We start from the raw sequence: 13,440 nt of genomic DNA, 5'->3' as shown, positions 1-13,440 counted from the left end.
GTTAAAATTTTCCAAAATGAGATTTTGCGATGAATGAATTTCATTTGAGGGCTCTGTGGAGGCTTTTAAAGGAAGAAAACATAAGATTTAGTCAGATTTTATTGAAAGCACCCCTGAGTTTATAACTTGGTGTTTGTGTTTTCTCCATTTACCCTTTTAAAAATGAAGGAGCAGCAATGTATTCCTATGTAGAAAACCATTCAATATAATGTGCCTTAATATATTTACCCACATTTTTGATAAACTTGTGTTTACAGGGCCTAACAAATGCCATTTTCCACATAAGGTTTCTTTATTTTTTATATCACCCAACTTCCTCGTCTGAATGCACCTTTTACGTCATGCAGGTTGTGTTCTGCTGCTATAAGCCGACTGCTGGAATATTTGAAGCCCGTCATGTAAATCCTCCAGCATTCAGTCTGGTGTCTTCTGTCTCCTCTGACAGGACTCGGGTTTCAGGCGAAGGAGTTAATCAACACACTCGATTAATAATTTAGCACCCGTGGCCGTGCTTGTTGCTGAAATCCCTTCTGCGTTTCACAGCCTTCATTTCGCGCCTACTTTTTTCCCCTTTTACCGGTGTCCTTAATTACGCTGCTTTCAGACCAGGTGTAGAGTTGCAGGTCGGCACAGAGGTGAGCAGGAGTGTGAGCCCAGCGGCATGTAAGAGAGATCATCACCTCGGCCTGATGGGTGAAGACGAAGCGTGAAGGGAGCTGGATGACTTTTTCTGTCAAAGACTGACTTTGTAGCGGTGACAAACATGAAGTCTGATCTGAGTCTGGTTCGTCTGCCTCCGCTGAATGTTTCCTCCACAGCAACAGGATAAAGTGGATCATTGTTAAAAAAAAAAAAAAAAAAGTCTTAATCTTATTTGGAGTGGTCACCGGCTTGTATTTAAGGACGCTTAAAATGTGGTCGGCACCAGCTGTTTTCATGATGTGCATCTTTTTTGGTGAGTACAAATGTGAAAATACTTCACTCTAAAAAGTTTTACTGAACCTCTTAAGACCCGAGCTTTGGTTAGGCTTGTATTTTAGATTCATTCTAGTTATTTGGGATAAGGAGTAACCAATAAAAATGATAATCGGATAATATCTAATATCTGATTATTATATTTTGTATATTTTATTATATTATTACTAAATTTATATTGTTTTTCTTGTATTTTTTTCTGTTATGGTTATAAACAGTACGCTCTTTTTGGAAAAAAAATTAAAATGATATCTACATATGTGGATGCCAAGGCCTAGGAAGTTAAGTAAAAATATTTAAGTGCTCATAGCAAATTTTACCTAATATCAAAAGTTAAAGTATTTATTTTGGAGAACAGCATTTTAAATCAGTGTTTTATCACTTTATCGGATGTTTCTGGATTAATGTCATTGCTGCATTTGTTGTATTTTACTGCTGAGGATGTTAAAGATTGAGCTCATTTGAACTACTTTCTAAAGTTTTATGTAGTTCAGGTTCTACCACTTCATCATATTTAAGATCATTATATAATTGTAACGTTGCTGTCTTGTCAGAATAAATTGTCTCTAGAAGTCAGCTTTTCATGAGCTCTGAAAAACAGCCCAGCTTTCAGATAATCAGAGAGTTTTTTAAAAGAATAGTTTATTTATCTTGAGCATTATATTCTCAGCTCATTAAGAAACACTGAGATTTCAGTTTATCAGAAAAACTCTACCCCATATTTGGAACTGGATGCTTTTGATTGGATGAGAAGGATAAGAGAAATTCTAATGTATAAAGCAACTAAGGCTCAGACAAATATAGTAGAGCAAAAGGTGCAATATTTACCTTTGTGATTAGTGGAGTTTAAGTACAATATTGCACAAAACTGAAAAACTTAACTTAGTTAAATTCCAGGAATAAAAATATGATTTCAGAACGCTTTTAGGCCAGTATTAATAAAAATCGATTCAGTATCGGGATTTCAGTATTTGGTAAGGAAAGCTAAATTCATGAGGATGAACTGTTGAGTCTTGCACATCATGACCTACAGGATAAACACATCTTACTTAATACTTAATTATTCTTTTTTAACTGAGAGAAATAGGTAACATGTTGCTTTCATATTAAGCTTCTTAACAATAATGTAAAAATCTTTTTTCTTTGTCCCAGCTTTATAATGATCATATTTTTGGGAATAAGCTTGTTGAATTAAGATTTAAAAGGTTTTCTTTCTTTCTTTAACAGAAATTATGTTTATGTTTTGTTTTTTCTCACTTTCAACAGGGATCATACTAGATGTCAAACGTATGTCGTCACAACCCATATCTGTACACAAAAAGACGACACAGACTCCTGGAGAGGTGTCCAAGTTAGAGGACGACATCCACCAAGTCATCGACCAGATCCACTCTCTGTCTGATAGAAATTCACGCAGCATCGGCGTCGATTCCACGAGAGATGGTTTTAACCTAAATGCATATTATGAGCTTCTGAATCGCTTGTATACTGTATTTAAACCTCTGCTGAGAGAAAGATTCATAGAAGACCTTCCAAAGACGGTAGTTTGCATTCTGTCTGACAGAGAGGACTGTGGACTGGAGGCTGAACTAACAAAGGCAGTTTTTCTGGAGTTGGGGAAGCCTCTGCTGACGTTTCTGTCATCTCTGAGGTCCCAGACATGCACCCCGCTGAGCACAGATGAGGAGACAAGCAGCTTCTTCAGTGCCTACCTCAGGACTGGGCAATCCATGACAGCAGCGTTAAGTAGCTTTCAGCAGTTGTTTTTAAATCTAATGTCAAGTCTCTCACTTTCTGAGAATCTGATGAATGTTGGTGGTGGCATCATGGATGGAGCTGTGAAATACGGTTTGAAGTTCATGGCAATGTTGCTCGAGCTTCCAATGGACTACATCAGAATAGCTTTACAGTTTGGAATCAGAGTCCCATATCTGGATGAACAAGGGACCTGTGGACAAGGTATCAGCGTTTGATCACAGCCATGACATTTCCAAACTGCATTGTATGTGACATGATGTGTGATACAGTTCATTCCGAATCATTTTTATCAATGCTAATTGAATTGTTTTATCACTTCACAGGAGATCTGAAGCAGCTCATTTTGTGGTGAGTCATGTTTTCATGTCAAAGCTGCCCTGTGGAGTTTTTGATCACTAGTGTCACTGAGGGAAATGCTTAGAAGACAGAGCCCCTAGCCTTGTTTGTAAATTAGTGCTTGTACACAACTTGTAAATGAATCATTACTCATTCCTGATGCTATTTTTTTACACTACTCCTTTTGTAGAAACAATAGCTGCATTCATTTTTTCACAGAAATGTTACGTGACAGTTGGAGCACTTCTATGGTTTAGAGACAAACAATTGGCAAACATGTTGGAAAATGAAAAGCAAAACTTCAGAGGGCGTTTCAGCAGGAAACATCCAGCTATTGAGCCTAAAATCCTGTTAATGCTGAGTGGAAGCTAAAGATGTTGATTTACTGCAGCCTAATTGACAATCGTTATCAAATTCTACATTAGTTTTGAATGAATTCAGCAACGTTGGTGCTCTGTTTCACTCACACCTGAAACAATAAATCATTAGTTCACTTTGCCATGTCAAAATTAGAGACCAAATGTGACCAATAACTGACTGTCCCAACATAAACCCATACAGTGTTTTAGTTGTTCAAGAGAATAATGATATTGACACAATTTTGAATTATAAAATGTGAATGCAGAGTCAGGAAAAACACACTAATCAGCAACTGGTGGCAGAAACGCATGAAGAAATATAGCAATCTGACAACATGCAAACACATTAAGGAACAGTAAATGTAAACGATACAGGATTTTTTAAAAAATCGTAAAACTGTATAATAAAGGGAATACATTAAAAAATATTATTAAACATTACGTACAATGCATTTTTATAATTAAAGACTAAACATTACCATGTCAAAGCAGCTAAATAAAGAGGAGCTAGCGTTCTGTAAATATAGCTCTAATGTCACACGTAAAATCTCTAATAACTATTAAATTCCTGCTTTGTTTAGGGGAATGAAGCACAACGTGAGCTGGTCTTTTGCTGTCCCACTCATTGACATCTTCCTGGATATCTTCCTACCTCCACAAGAGTCACCCTACACACATCCAGATCCGGAGTGCCAGAGTCTTCCCAACGTCCCCTTCCAACGCAGCGGCTCAGAAACCAAAAACTACACAGAGAGCAGCTACAGCATCCACTGTGACCGCCGTGAACTGGCCAAGCTCAATGACACTATGTGTGCCGACGTCCTCGCAGTTTCGGGAAAGGGATTTTCTGCATCTGTGTTCACCTTTTGCCAGGCTCTGAGCTCCCTCAACCCCGACCAGACGGAGAGGATGTGGAGGAACATGTGTTATGTTTTTCAAGCACTGATGTCTCCACTCATGAGCGGGTCACCTGAATGCAGTGATGAGAAAACACAGGCTTTTACTGCCGTCACCCCTCTCTCCCAGGCTCGACCCGTCTCTCGCTCTGCACCTCATCGAGTAGCCAGAGAAGCCTCCAACCTCCAACAGCTCGCCTGTAACTACAACAGCTGGCTGGAGAGCAGCGCGGTGGATCCTGTCCTGGTGTCCCTGTGCAGCGATAATGAGCGTGTGGAGTTTGTGAGGCAGGTGTGCAGCAATGTTTTGTTGATGAGGAAGCTGCTCTCAGACAGGATGAACAGCTGGATGTATGGCTACTGTGCTAACTCCTCTGCAGATCCTGGCTACATGGTGAGTCAGTTCTGTGTGTATCAGCAGTGGCTCCTGCAGCCGGAGGTGCCTCTGGACCACTATCTGTTTGAGTTCTGCATGAACCTGGATGGTCCCAGACTGACCCAACTCATCTGTGAGCACACTGGATTCCTAATGATTTTGATCTCCAACCCTGACAACTGGCCACTCATGCCCAACTGCACCAGCGCGCCCCCTCCACCACCACTCCCCCACGAAGATACCTTACAGTTAGAGTCTTGTCGTTACTCGGAGTGGCATGATGTGATGCAAGTCACCACAGATCTTCTGTCCCAGTGCATCCTCTTCGATCAGAGCGGTTTTACTAGGGACGTTTGTTCTAACAAAACCTTTCTTGACAGCCTTCTGCAGAATGCTGAAAATGCCTGGCTTGAGGGGCACTGCGACAGTTCTTTGCAGTTTGCACCCCCTGAGCCAACTCCGTCCTTCAACATTGCAGGATGGTGTGATTATCAAGCATGGGGAGAACGACAGGTGGACGATTCAGTGGTCGGCCTCTGCTGGCAGCACGATCAGCTTGCTTTTCAGAAGAATGTCTGCTGCAAAGCGCTTGTGTTTGAAAACCTGCTAGAAAACCCTAAGAACCAGTGGCTTACATCAGTCTGCACAGACATCGAGGAGATAACTGTGATGCCACAGGTGGGTAGTCTCAGAATACAATGTCTAATGAGCAAGCACCCAGAATATCAACAAATGTTGCTCTCAGTTAGACTGGATAGGAAGATGCTAAAAGAATGAGTGTGTTTGTGCATGTGTGTGCGTGTGTGTTGATCTCTTTATCAACTAACGTACTATGTATACACAATGAAAAACTAGATGGTTGACAATAAAGTGTTACAGAAAATTTGTTGAAATGTTCTTTGTATAGGGTTAGAGTAGCCAACAGATCAATAGCATAGATACTGTCTCCTGATGTTATATTCACCATCATCTGTACTTTAGGTGTGCAAGTACTCTGAGTGGACCCGTCCCATCGTCGTGGACATGACCGAGCTGGCTCTCTGTGCTGAGATCGACCCACTTAACTTCACCTCCAAAGTCTGCGCCAATGAAACAGTCCTCCAGAACCTGCTGACCAATCAGGACAACACCTGGTTAATACAGCACTGCTTCAACCATACTGGTCTTGGAGTGTCTCCTGGTGGAGGTGGAGGTGGAGGAGGAGCAGGAGGAGGAGGCCTGCCTGGATTCGACCCTGCTGAGCAGTGTCAGTACTCCACCTGGACCATCGCTCCTCCAGATGCAGTACTTTTAACTCTGTGCTGGGAGCATGACCAGAGCAATTTTGTCTCATCCATCTGCCCTAATGCTGCTCTTATCCTTTTTCTGTCCGGGGAGCCATCTAGCGCTTGGGTGGGCAGCATGTGCACCACCTACACCAACTATACCACCCCTAACAACGGCACCACTACAGACCCAGTTACTTGCCCTGCAGTAAATCTAATGAAACAGCTCAACTGGAACTGCTCGTCCTACTTTGCCTCAGCCTGCAAACCTTGTGCCACTCAGAACATGGCAATGCAGATGATCGTGCGCTGCTGGGTGGAGAATCTGAGGTTCAGGTTGGAGGATCTGCTGACACTACCTGTTGCTAGAGTGTTGGACCAGGCGGTTGGCACAACTGTTGTAGTCCTGTTGATCCTGGAGGATGTCCAGAGTAGCATGTGGCATGTTTCTGAGACCATCAGGGAGAGTGTGCTGAACTCTGTAGTTGAGTTTCTCAAGAGGGAGACCAACGCTGACGAAAAGAGGGTCTTGCTGCAGTGTTTTGGGGTAGGTTGTTAAATCGTGTAGGTATGGAGAGGTATCGTACTGTCAGTGGTGGGCTAGGCATTCAGATTCTTTGCTGAATTAAAAATATCAATACTCCCATCTAAAAATGCTCAATTCCAGCTGAATGTCTTGCACTGAAAATTCTACTGAAGTGAAAGTGTTCCAAGAAACATGTGCTGCAACTATCAATAGTACTATAACTTATGCAGAAAATAGCCTTTGTGAGTGCTCTATTCAGTAAACAAAATTAGCATTTCAGAATGATATGTTATTGTGTTGAAATTATTGAGGCATCAATATCTAACTTTGCTGATGCTGCTGGTAAATATGGAGGTCATTTTAACGATCAAATTTTTTAGATAATTATATGTTGTAATAGTGGACTGTATAGCTACTTCAGCTGCCCACGGATTACAGTGAAGTTTAACTGAAGTTGAGTTAAATGGAATGAATTGATTTCAGTACAATAATCTATAAAAACTGTCCTTCAGTACAGTTCTTGAGCATATATACTGTACTGCTTTCTACCACTGATTCCAATATTACATTATTGGATTATCATGACTGATTCAGTGTCAACATAGGATTTAAGTATTTTCTTGGCAGAGGTTTAGGATTTTACTGAACAGTAATCTGTTGGTGAATGGCAACTAATCAAGTATACACAGATCAGGCGTAACATTATGACCACTGGCCTAGTATTGTGTTAGTCCCCCTTATTTCGTCAAAAAGCCTCTGAAGCATTGGGCGTGGACAAGAGGACCTCTCAGGGTGTCCTATGAGGTCTCGCATTAGGACATTGGCAGTGGATCCTTTGGGTGCTCTGAGTTGGACAGTGGGAATGAATCAAACTTGTTCCTCTGCATCCTGTTGATGCTTGATCAGAATGGGGTCTAGGAAATTTGGAGTTCAAATCGACATCTTGGGTGATTGTCATGTTCCTCAAGATGTTTCTGATTGTTTGATATTTTTGAGATGTGGTGGGGTGCATTTTCCTGCCAGTGACATTTGGGATTTTTATTTGCATGAAGGAGTGTGCTTGTTCTGGGGTAACGTTTATTTGGGTGTCTAAGTCTCATCAACACAGATGCCAAAATCCAAGGTTTCCAGCAGAACACCACATAGTACCAATATGATCAATGCTATTCACGTCACCTGTCAGTGGTCATGATGTTGTGGCTGATCCGTGTATGTTAGCAGCTTTCTTGCACATTAAATCTGTGTGTTTATCAGACTATAGTGTGAACAGCGATTCTCCCTCATCTTTTATTCAGATACACTCAATCGGTTTCTGTGTAGAACAGTTAATTGACTTTGTAATTCATCTCATGATTCGTCTTATCAGTTAGCATTAGCGTCGCTGTATAGCCGTTGGCCTCCAGTGTACATACAGCCTACAGCTGGTTTCCGGTTACACTCCTGTCATCGATATCGACATGACGAATCTCTTCCTCTGGGTGTAATCTCCACTGGCTCACTCCGGTGATTTGACAATTACCATAATGAGTGGAAACAGACACCCTGATTACATGTTGGAAGTTAGCCCTCGAAAACAGTGTTACAACTGTGTGTTTTTGTACGTTTCCCTTCTGTAGACTGCACTAACCAACCTGCTGCTGTCGACAAGGGAAGCAAACAGTGATGAATTCCCCCTCGTTACGGTAAGATATAACACACCCTAAATCTTAATGAAAAACTTCAGAATGCTTGTCTGTGTTTTTCATGTCTATTTGCTCTGTAGGCCTATGTGCAGGAGTACTTCAACATGCAGCTGAGCAGCCTGAGGCCAGTGCTCAGTGCAGCTCACATCAGCACCGTCAGACTGATCCTTCGCTACTACAGCAGAATCATGGATACAGTACAGGTAAATAAGCAGACCATCAAAAATCCATCTGAAACGTCTACAGAGACCACATTTAGCAGCATTTTCCTGTTTTCTCCTGGAATTAGTAGTTGAGTTTGCTTTTGGTTGTTTGCACAGTCCACAGCATTGCATTCTTCTGACACTGTTTACTTGTGTTTGGCAGTTGTCTGATGAGTACCTGTCCACCATGGTGTCAGTGTTACTCAAAATCCACCTGGAAGCAGATGTTGACCTTTTCTCTGAGCTGGTTCCCCTGCTGACTGCAGCCAGCCCAGCTGACATCCAGGCTTTGCCCTCCCTGCAGAACAACATCAATGTGTGAGTAATGGCATCGGCTATTTATCTCTAATTACACTGCTCTCTTTACTAAACAACCCAATACTCATAATTTGAAGTATATTTATTGATGTTTATTATGTAACCTTTTCCAACAACAGTATCATTTTTTAGTTTGTAATCTAGAATAATTTGCATGATTTTGTCAACATGGCAAAATGTTATGCTGGCTATAATATAATATGTTGAAATTGGTTATTTTTCTGTTGGAGTTTTCATCTCTAATGTAGCCCTCTTTTTCCATAGTCTTGTCAGTAGAGGAACTTTTACCAAAATCCTCAAAAAAGAATCAGTTACAATATTTCGTTCATTCAAATGAGAAATTGTTTAGTACATGTTTAAAGGTGTTCATTCATGATAGCTTGCTTCTGCATGTTTTACGTGTACAATGTCACACACCTTCCAAAAAATGCATTTAGCATATTTTCACATCTAAGATCTTACAACTTGGTTAATTAACTTTGGGATCATGCAATTTAAACTGTTTAAATATGCAAGAGTACTTCAGTATACAGCTGAGTTAGTGTTATATAGCTACTATCATTGCAGAACAGATTCTGCTTAGTCATAACATGTAGTTAACACCACGATTCATTTCAGTGCTGCACAATCTTACCATCTTCCTTACATCATGCTCCCATTTGAACACACCTCTGGTTTCAGGGATTTGTGAGAAGTGATGTGTCATTGCATCACAGGGTGCCAGGAACATTCATTATACATAGAAAGTAAAGGAGACTAGTTCACAGACTAGATTTCAGTCTAGAAAAGGCTTAAATTCCTCACCACGTTCAACTTAGAGAACTAACTTTACAATTTGTAAAACAGATTTATTCACAGTTTTCCTGCAAGTAGGAAGATAGTGCTTTTAGATCTGTACATATGTAGCTGTGACCCAAAGACAGTTAGCTAGGCTAAACATTAAGAGTATAAAACAGGGGAGCAGCTTACCTGCTTCTGTTCACAGGTAAAAAAAATCTACAGCTGAAAGTCCAACACAAACCCTCACAAAACAGATAGGTGCACTTTGATACTTTAATATAGATAAAAAGTGTTTGTTAGAGAATTTTAGACCAGTGGGCAGTCTGATATATATTTGTTTACCTTCACCAGTCTTTATGATTTACTAAGTGTATTGATTCATCTTTAATAGATGCCCCTGAGAGACTGTTATCAATCCTCTCCTCTAACTCTGCACAAAAATACCAGTTTTAAGCATATTTCCCAAAATGTCACACAATTCAACTGAAGATTGCATTTGTACCTTGTTTATGGTTGAATATTTCCCTAACCTCACACTATATTTAATTTGCTTGTAATCCTTCAGAGCAGGCTACAGTAAAATTATTCCATTACATCTCACAAGTTCATGCAAACAGTTTTGCTCTGGCACTGAATCATTATCAGTGTTGCTTTATTTTTTTAGTAATGTATCATACTTATATCTTATTATTTTTCTATTACTCCACTTCAGCTATTCTCATGTTTTGTCATATTTTCGCAGAGCAACATCTGGCATAAGAATTTCTTCGGGGATTAATTAAGTTCTATCTTGTCATATCTTATTTCTTTTTCTAGACGTGAAACCATTAATGAAAACTTGGGCAGCATGACGCTTGCCCAGCAGCAGGCGTTTGGCTTGTGGTACAGCAAAGTCTTGCCCCCCTCCGAAATCATCAGAGGTCATCAGTCGCTCATCAGGGACACTGGCAACCTGATCGCCTACCTGCCCTTCCAGAACTTCCAACACCTCTCACCTGCTCAGGTAACAGCCCTCTGAGCTCTGACACCTGGCTGGGAAACCTGAGAAGCCTGGACTCAGTTCGATTAGCCCCAGAGCACAGCAGTGCTACCTGTCACATACTGGTCAAAAGAAAACACACACACACTCTTCTTTCTCTGTCACCACCAATATGTGTCATATGCATGTAGCTAATGTTCAATAAGTAAAGGTGGGAACACATGAATTAAGAATTACCACAAGATACATGGTTACTGACCACTGAGCACTCAACTATGATGGCTTTAAAGGATTAGTTGAACATTTTGGGAAATATACTTATTTGCCATATGTGAGTCTGTTCAGTAAATCTGAAGCTGCAGCCAGTTAGCTTCATGCAAATGTCCTGAAAAAAAAACACAAATTGGCGATCTTGCACTGTTTTGTATTGATTAGATAAAAAGGCAATGCATGTTAACGGCTGAGCTTTAGAGGTGCTTTCCCCAAATGTGTAACTATTACTTGACAAACTTTTTCTGCATTTGATCAGCTTAATTTAATGTAATGCAATGTATGCCCCTAAACCCAACCAAATGAGCATATTGGTCCTAACATTGCATTATTTCTGTCAACATGTTTGTCCACAGCTGTTAGATGGGCTGGATGTGTTGCAGAGAAATGCCCTCACAACTCTAAAGCAGGAATTCATTGCTCGCAGCCTCATCGGCACCTACAGGAACCTGACAGCTCAGGACTTTGCCAGGTTGGGAAAGATTGTGTGGAGGCACTTCCAGTGTTTTTGTTCATGTAAACTGTTTTTAGACATCAGTTCAGTGGATGCAACTTAAAAATCCTGATAAGACCTGCTGATATTTAGTTTAGATCTCAGTTTGCTTGATGAGTTTTCAGGTACAGATCGATGGTTTGATACCCCCAGTACAGTGTCTATACAAAGTATTCTCTCCCCTTGGAGGTTTTCCTTTTGTATTGCTTTTTAACACTGAATCACCATCACTTCAGTTTAGAGAAGACATGAATCTACAGAAGAATGTTTATTTGAAGTGCAAATAGATTATTATGAAGTAATGTCAATTCGTAAAAAAAAAAATCTAATCTGACCCCTTACAATCATTATTTAGCAGGTACACATTTGGTTGCAGTTGCTGCATTGAGCCCGAGTAGCTGGATCTTAACCAGCTTTGTAAATGTGGACACTGCAATTTTACCCCATTTTCTTTGCAAAGCCACTCAGGCTTTGTCAGGTTGCATGAGAATGACATGAAGAGCCCAGAAGTCGAGCCACAAATTTTCAGCTGGATTGAGGTTTGGGCTCTGACTCTACCTCTCTCCAGCATTCACCTCATTGGTTTTAAACCATCTCTGTGTTGGTTTAGCTGGATGCTTTGGGTCATTGTCTTGTTGGAAATCAAATCTTCTCTTAAGTCGCAGTTTTCTTGCAGACTGTATCAGGTGGTCCTCTAGGAATTCCCTGCGCTTTGCTGCATTTTTAACCCTCTACCATTACAAGTGTTCCAGTTCTGTTGCTGAGAAACATCCCCTCGTCATGATGCTGCCACCACCATGCTTCACAGTGGCGATATGACTGTGACGATGTGCAGTGTTTGGTGTCTGCCAAACATAGTGTCTAATCTTATGAGACCAAAATTAAGCTCTTTGGTCTCATCTGACCAAGGATAAAACTTCAAGTTGACTTCAGAGTCTCTCATAGTCTAGCCTAAATTTAATACTATCTTTTTCAACACTGGCTTTTTCTTTGCTACTCTCCCATAAAGCTTTGACTGTTAAAGAGCCTGGGCACTAGCTGTTTGCACAGTCTCTTGCTTGTAGTCTGTGGGCTGTAACTCCTTCAGAAGAGTCATAGGTGTCTTGGTGACCTCCCTCATTCGTCTCTTTCTTGCAGGGTCTGTGTCTGTTTCTGTGGACAGCCTGTTCCATGCAAATGTCTGTCTTATTGATGGATTTAACTGTACTCCAAAGGGTATTCAGTGACTGAATACTTTTTATAGGCCCTTTGTTTGAAGAAAGCAACACAATACGCAATGTTAAAATTTCAGGAGTTGCTGTTAAATATTATGAATTTGGACATGTAATTAAAAATGTGTAGTAATAAATTAGACTCTCTCATCATTATGGTCATATTAGTAAATCTTAAGGTTATACCTCTACAGAACTAAGCCCATAAATACCCCTGTTGTTTCTTTTTTTGCTATATTATATTCAGCTATATTGGAGGGTGTGTTCCAGATGTGCGTTGTTAAAGCAGTGTTTGTAATTTTAGGCTGGGTAATATCGCATGTCTGGCAGAACCTGAGGACCTCCTTCTATATAAAAACACTGAGGCCTTCAGTGTCATCCGTGGCAGTGTTATAAACTGCACACATCAAGGACTCAGACTGCCCAGCCACCTGGTAGGAGCAGAAACATGAACGCATGGTTTCTTTGTTGTCTTACAAATGTGTATTTCCATGTAAGAACTGTATTTGGGGAGTGTTTATGATGCTGTTTCTGTGTCTAATTGTGCTTGTTCTGAACCTTGTTTCCAGCTTTCCAATTTGTTCCTGAACAGCTCAGAATTACGCGCCCCGTCTTCTCTGTCTGCTGAGCGACTGACAGAACTCGCCCCAGTGCTGCCTGCACTGGGTGTAACTTTCCTGCAGAGCCTCACAACGTCGCAGCTTCTTGATGTCCTGCCTGTCCTCAACTCTGTCTCCTTCAGTTCTGCACAGGTAGAGGAGTGATCGCAGCCTGTGATGTAAAGTAGAAGATGGCTGGCAGTCATCATGTATAACTTGTTCAACTGTATTTTGATCTGTTGACATTGAATATACAGTCTTTTTTGTCTTACCAACAAACCAATTTGTAGAAAATAAAGCTCAGGTGTCAGTGAGTGTGGGTTTAGTTGGTCCATTTCACTGCACAACCTTCTATTTGTTATATGTCGATGGTTGGGTTTCCTAGCAGCTGGTGGGGCTTGTATGTCTGAGGAA

General features: G+C 40.8%; 1 protein-coding gene across 1 annotated transcript; it reads left to right on the top strand.

Moving 5' to 3' along the window:
• The first annotated feature begins 3,060 nt into the window (after window positions 1-3,060).
• LOC127532951 (uncharacterized) lies at window positions 3,061-13,191 on the top strand. The gene is made up of 10 exons (XM_051944855.1): window positions 3,061-3,081; window positions 4,010-5,378; window positions 5,682-6,512; window positions 8,108-8,173; window positions 8,254-8,376; window positions 8,540-8,694; window positions 10,291-10,477; window positions 11,080-11,195; window positions 12,732-12,861; window positions 12,997-13,191. The coding sequence occupies exons 2-10, from the start codon at window positions 4,014-4,016 to the stop codon at window positions 13,189-13,191; spliced, it is 3,168 nt and encodes a 1,055-aa protein (XP_051800815.1). The 5' UTR covers window positions 3,061-3,081; window positions 4,010-4,013.
• Window positions 13,192-13,440: the final 249 nt, after the last annotated feature.

The sequence above is a fragment of the Acanthochromis polyacanthus genome, chromosome 2 (genome assembly GCF_021347895.1).
Source record: "Acanthochromis polyacanthus isolate Apoly-LR-REF ecotype Palm Island chromosome 2, KAUST_Apoly_ChrSc, whole genome shotgun sequence".
In the NCBI taxonomy this organism is placed as follows: domain Eukaryota; kingdom Metazoa; phylum Chordata; class Actinopteri; family Pomacentridae; genus Acanthochromis; species Acanthochromis polyacanthus.
The sequence above is the reverse complement of the archived record's forward strand: the minus strand, read 5'-3'. Positions and strand labels throughout refer to the sequence as shown.

What these genes read in the sequence shown, in the direction of transcription:
- LOC127532951 (XM_051944855.1), top strand. Translation starts at nt 4,014, where the DNA reads ATGAAGCACAACGTGAGCTGGTCTTTTGCTGTCCCACTCATTGACATC. An exon ending in GAATCATGGATACAGTACAG is followed by an intron (nt 8,377 to 8,539) that starts GTAAATAAGCAG and finishes TGTGTTTGGCAG; the next exon opens with TTGTCTGATGAGTACCTGTC. An exon ending in AACACCTCTCACCTGCTCAG is followed by an intron (nt 10,478 to 11,079) that starts GTAACAGCCCTC and finishes GTTTGTCCACAG; the next exon opens with CTGTTAGATGGGCTGGATGT.